The 6554-nt window shown below is 35.3% G+C and overlaps 1 protein-coding gene across 1 annotated transcript; it reads left to right on the top strand.

Annotated features, from left to right (window-relative positions):
- Positions 1-65: 65 nt before the first annotated feature.
- On the top strand, positions 66-5169 carry LOC124375092 (rho-associated protein kinase 1-like; the record flags this gene model as incomplete). The annotated part of the gene is made up of 2 exons (XM_046833210.1): positions 66-272; positions 5126-5169. Coding segments are annotated over 2 exons (237 nt in total), but the record flags the coding sequence as incomplete, so codon positions are not given.
- Positions 5170-6554: the final 1385 nt, after the last annotated feature.

Below are 6554 nucleotides of genomic sequence, written 5' to 3'. Positions count from 1 at the left end.
TGGAATACCAAATTACTAATCAGATTTCAAAGTATGGACAGTACAAGAGAATGTGATGTTGACAGTTACTGTATGCGGGCGAGGGAGAGGCTCGCAGACCAGATGAAGGGGGCCCACTGGACATGAGCAGGGTCATAGACGACAAGCCCGGCACCATCGTTCTGAAGGGCCACGAGTTCATACAGATCTCCTACCACATGCCCACCAACTGTGAGGTGTGTCCCAAGCCTCTGTGGCACATGTTCCGGCCTCCTGCTGCACTGGAATGTCGAAGTAAGTGCTCGTACTGCCGTGATTTGTGGATAGTTTGACACAGATCTCAATGTAGCAGATAATCTGTAGGAAAGACTAAAGATATTGTGTTGCTAGAACATTTTCCAACGCATGGCAAAAGTCAACCTTTAACTCTTTACTCCCTAAAACTTTGTCATACACACCACAAGAAGTCTCATTCAAACGTTCAACTTGCATAACTTACATACATCCATTCATTCGCCAATATTCCCACTTTCACCAACGTAGTCAGTCATTCTTTTTAGTTGGTTGTCTCCCAATCATATGCCAAAAACTCGGCAAAATTATAAAATGTTTGTACAACACTTAAAAGAGTTTCAAACGAGTCTTTTTAACACCTTGGACGTTGGACCGGTGGTGATTGAATCTTTAATCTTGCCTTTGTGGAGGTAAACGTTCATAAAACCACCGTTCTGTTGTCTTCCAGTTCGGTATTTATCTCTGTTCCCCTAGTCTCATACTCTTGTATGCTCGATCTTCTTCATCATGGCACATTGTAGACACCACAGAACAGAGTTGTGTCGCAAGATTTAAAGGACTGGGACAGCGAAGACGTCGATCAGTTTTGCCTAAATTTTTGAAGGATTTCTTTTGAGCAACAACTTTCCTGAATTTTTTTTTATTTTGTTTAAAAAAAAGTGAGCGATAAAGTGAATTGTTTTTGCAGCATTGAACACTCTTATGTATTAATCGCATAAGGCTCCCACAAAACCAGCGGTATGGGGGTAAATTAAGCCATTTAATACACTGCTGATATCAGAACCCTACACTAGGGCAGTTACTTAAAAGAGTAAGAATCCAAGAAATCTCTGAAAAAAATTAACTTTATTCATGCTGTGGAAAGCTAAATTTGAAACCAGATTTTGAGTCTTAGCTTACAATTTAAAACATTTATTGAAAGCATTTGACTATATTATGCCAAAAATTCGACGATCTAATAGTAAAATAAAGTCGAACCTTGTATAAACTTAATAATCCCACCACTATTTGCTATATATTTTTTATATTTTTGTTTGTGTGAGAGTGTGTCTTGTGATTTGTATGTTTTACGCGTGATTGTGCACATGGTTATGACCGACGGCAGCATTTGATTAGAATAATGGGATTTTGAAACACGGATTAAGTAAGTAGCACAATGGAAAGAAAATGAACAACAAATCTAACTGCACAATACTTAGACGATTTTGGCACCGTTTAATACGAACAGTGGGCGCAAGTGAAGCTGGTCGATAATTGACTGGTTTGCGCGGGATAGAGTTTAAAATCCAAATAACAAAAAAACAAGTATTAGCAGAGGAAGTTATTAGCGTGAACCAGTGACTTCGAGATTCGCCGTAAGGCAAAGACGGAACTAACGAGATGGTGGGGGAGATGTGAGAGCGTGACCTCAGTCTGTTGCCTTATTTTTAGCCTTGTGAACTTCGAGTCACCAGTCTTCGTATACGTGCCGCCCAAAAAACATTCGCTTGTGCACAATTCATGGAGTTGTAATTACAATTTGTGAATTAATTGCGTTTGCTCATTATGGTTTCTAAGTAAAGAGTTTGTGATGGATCGTAATTGTAAACAGTAAAAATTGGAGGGTAGACAAAAAGTTATACACGGCACAAGCAAGAGAAGTGAATATGTCAAATTGTTTAACCATTTTATGAAACGGGAATAGCAGAAAACCAACACACTTATAAATTTGAAGAAAGTTCAACAGACCGTTGTCGCGAGCGGCAACTGGAATTTGCTGAAAGTAACGCTGAGAACACGAATTTTTGAAGGAGGAAAAAAAAGTAAGTCCAATTGGCAATTCTTTTAGTACGCCCAAACAAAGTAAGAACAACGCGAAACATACTAAAAGTGATCTGGACAACCAATTTTGATTTGAGATGTAGTTTCGAAGAGCAATAAATAATTTTTATCGACAACGGGGTTTTGTTTATGTTAACTATTGGCGTTGGGGGATCTGTTGAGGGCGTTGATTGTTATTTTAAGTATACATACACATTAAAATTTAACTTGGTTACAACGTTGGTAGATAAAACTGAGTTTTATTTCTTATTCGTACTGTGTATATTTGAACAAATTAGTTTAACCAGTTTTAATATTAATTTTATAATTTAGGCAGCTAGGCTATGTCAGTTGAAAATTTTGTAGTGTATAATTGTATCTACCTATCGGTAATATCCTGCGAAGCTTACACGGTTGGTATATGATTAAAATTGGAAATTTTAATGTGGCTAACTTAAAAACGTAACAATTACAATTCTGTAACCTGTTTGTCGTCGTTGGAGATCAAGAATAAGTATAAAATTTCCCTACCCCCTTTCCCAACTTTTATGAGCATACCGCTTTCTTACGCACCAGGTATCTCTACTATTCGAACTCATTCTGAAATTGGGTGAGTCTCATGAACACAATTTCGGCAGGGAACATAGTCATGTGTTCAGAAAGCAATCAACACGTACACTCCGGTCCGAATATTTCCAAGATTTCCTGTATTGGAATTCCCTAATCATAAAAAGTCCGGGTCGCGCGCGCGTAACTACAAAAGAGTCCAGAAAATGGTTCAAATATTCTCAAGGTCTCGCTATACCATAAATTGCTCATCATAACAAGGACCACCGTGGTAAGAACATAAGGGTCTAGAATGATTGGCAACAACACTAACAAATATTTCAGCTCCCGCAACCACTATAAGCCGGGAGCCGAAAACTCTCAGTAGGGGTAGTAGCACCGTATTCACTCCCCTACTCTAGATTGTGGCCCCACGCGCTCACCTCCTCCACTCCTCACACGCATCCCACCGGGTCATGCTATAACTTCCCTACAATATAGTTAGAAAAAAATTTCAAGATACTAACTATTTTAAAATTTTTATTACAATTATTCCAAAGGTACTTTTTTAACGGAATCTGTCAACACAAAAGTATGACTTTTTAAGTTTTGCTCTTATCACAGTCAATGTGCAAAATTTTGTTTCTGTAACTTTACTAGTTGTAAATATATTTAATTTTTTTAATACTAAATGGTGGCAAGCAGGTAAAAAATCATATTTCCTCTATGTATGTTTGTAAGAAATATTTATGGTTTGAAAAATGATGAGATACTATCAACCACAGAAGGGTGTCGACTACCCTTTTTGGAACACCCTGTATATATTAGCATGCAAGTTAAAATTACTGAAGTATTTATTATAAAAGGTAACATTTAGTTTTTTGAAACAAATATTATGTGAAAGAAATGTATATAATAGGTGAGGAAATGTTGGTGATGGAAACTTTGGCAGGGGATGCCACAGTATCTTCCTGTCTACTGTAGAATATACTGTGTTTTTTTTTTTATTATCATATTTTAGTTAAAAATTCTAGTTAAACAAAAAAAGACAAGTTAGATTTAGAATTTATAAATAAAAAATTAAAGAGAATAGATATTGGTTAAACTATGATTTGTTAAACCTCCAAAATATTCTTAATCAGGGATAGGCTACAGTTCAGGGGAAAAAAGACAGGACTGGAAATCAGGGAAAAGTACAAGGGAATCCCGGTCCTCCAAGTCAGGGAATTTTGACGTTGGTCAGGGAAAAATATAAAATCCCTTTAACACAAATAAACTTACGTCGGCCAGGCCTGCGCTGAAGGTCCAAGGCCTGCAGAACGTACGCGGCGCATGAAGCATGGCATGCTCAGGCTGGCCCGGGTCCAGTTGCGACAGACTATCGCCTTACCAGCCTGAGTTCCATTTAAGTCATCTTTTTGTACGGTTTTTTAAATTTTTATTAAACTGTGTTTCCACCTTTAGTTTTATTTGCTTTTTTTATATTTGCACACCCCTGTTAAGGCCTCACAGCGTCACAATCACACCGCTTTTTTTCCACCCATTTAAATCTGCCAAATAAACTCCTGGAGGAATTGCGTCGAAAAAAGTCAGGGAAAAATGAAAAATTTCTGTGTCTGGAAATCAGGGAAATGTCAGGGAATTTCATTATTGGACTCCTGTAGCAACCCTGTTAAATGTCTATACAAGTCTTATACAATATTTGAAACTAATAAATCTACTTTAATAACATTTCTGCGGTATTTCTTTGCCTTTATCTATAAAACAGAAATCAATCAATATAATAAAACGGTTTCAATATATCCAATGATTCTCAATCACATGGACATTTTTATAAAAAATAGAAAACCATCCATACATGGTGGTAAAGTTTTCTAAATAATTTTAACCAAATTGAAATGAAAACACTAATAATTATCCCTTTCAAAACTAAGCACCATTTCTAACCAAATAAATAACATATATTTTCATCTCCAGATTCCAAAGAATTTTTTAAAAGGGATAATTGATTGGTTTTGCTAAATATGTGTATATGTATTCTATGTTATTGTATGTTTGGTACTTATGTATGTATGTGTCCTGTACTAGTGTAGTATAGGACAGCTATATTATTACGCATAATATAGAAGTAGATATTTATAAGATTAAAATTAGATAATTTTGTATTAAAAATATAATGTGTCTTCAATGTGACTTAACTTCAGTTAGTATCATCTCTTGTGCATCTGTTTTCTAGAATAAATAATGTACTGAATCTGAATGGGGGGGTAAAAACATCTACTCATACTCCAACTAAAACATGATTTTTGCTGAAACTTTAAATCAGATAGAACCCCCAAAAGATTGTAAAAGATCTAACACATTACATAAGTTAGAAAAGTCCTCACTTACAACCATTCTTTAATGGAAAAGACTAAAAAATAATAACTAGTTGGTAATTTTATAACCTAATTAAAAAAATGAGTCAAATGTAAGAGAATCGAGCGCGCGAACACTTTGTTTCTAGAGATGTAGGATAAAACCTTTCACACGGTGATGCATACTGGAAAAGAGCACTGCGAGTTGCCCCCCTGCAAGTCTTCACGTACCGTGCTATGACCCGAACTCAGAGCCGAAGGACTTGCCTGATACCCTTTTCGCTCCTAGCCTACTGGAAAAAAATTATGAACAGAAGGTCTGGGTTACAGAGACATCACTAAGGAAGATACAGAAATGTGGTTACATAAAAAGCATAATCACCAATGCTGATTGGTGCCGAAAGTGTCCCCCGAGGTTGAGTTCTAGTTTTACAATCTCAATAGGTAGAAAGGTAGGAATTTCTTAATGCGTTGTTACTCTGAATTTTTGAGGAACAATCTGTTGCTGCAGGTAATTTGCACCCCCCTCACCCCCCCTTTTATTTTTTTTGAATCAGTATCTGTTTTTTTAATTGACTCGATCATAACCTAGTATATAAACCTGAACGTGACTGAGAAAATGCCTTGTGAACTTCCAATATAAAGTTAGAAACTCGTAGATACAAGTTTAGGTTTCAAAACCACTAAAGTATAGTATTTAAAATTGCCTCAATTTCTTTATTTAATAACACGGTTGGACCACAAAATAACTTTCCACAAAAAAAAGTATTATATGGCTATGATTATCAGAAAGAGTTTTTTCTTTTAAAACATACTGACAAAGATAAATAATTAATTTCAAATCTCCACGACTAATTTATACAATTTTAAAAATTTACCGGGTAATTATTACATTAAAATTTTAATTTTAGACTAAACTAAAGGAAATGAGAAGAAAATTAAAATTTTGATAACAGAATTGAGATTATTTTAATTTTCTACCCACCTTCTGCATGAGTGGAAGGCAAACACCAGAATTGATATTCTCTTTTCTCTAGTCTTGAATGCAGTCATTAGAGATTCTATATAATGCCCCTTGTGACCACACACCAATACTTAGTGAAACGAACTAAAATTGAGATTGGTTAGACCTTGGATATAATTGTTTTAATTTTTATACCATTGTTCAGGGAACCGACAGCAAATTCTTGTGTTTATCTTGCGCGAAAGATATCTTCCTAGAAACAAAATGAAGCTATCAAACTTAATATTTTGCACCGAAGCCCTTATTTAAAATCTACATAAACTATCAGAAAATATTTTTTTGAGAAGGAAATTAAATGTGTTCCCATGTCACAACAACATTGTCAGACTTTTCCGCTACCAAAGGCTTCAGAGATTACAAGCCTGGAACCATTCTTCTTCATGATACTTTAAATGGGCCTTGATTATAAATAATTCCCTGCCCTTTGTTCTGATTGTTACCATTTAAAAATAATCTGGTAATACTTGGCACACTACTCAATTAGGTTTGTTTTGTATTATTTAATTGCTATGGAGTATAACAAAAAATATTACATTTTTAACCAAGAATTTACA

Source organism: Homalodisca vitripennis, unplaced genomic scaffold (assembly GCF_021130785.1).
Source record: "Homalodisca vitripennis isolate AUS2020 unplaced genomic scaffold, UT_GWSS_2.1 ScUCBcl_13164;HRSCAF=23264, whole genome shotgun sequence".
Lineage (NCBI taxonomy): Eukaryota > Metazoa > Arthropoda > Insecta > Hemiptera > Cicadellidae > Homalodisca > Homalodisca vitripennis.
Note: the sequence above shows the minus strand (reverse complement) of the source record. Positions and strands in the feature narration are given on the sequence as shown.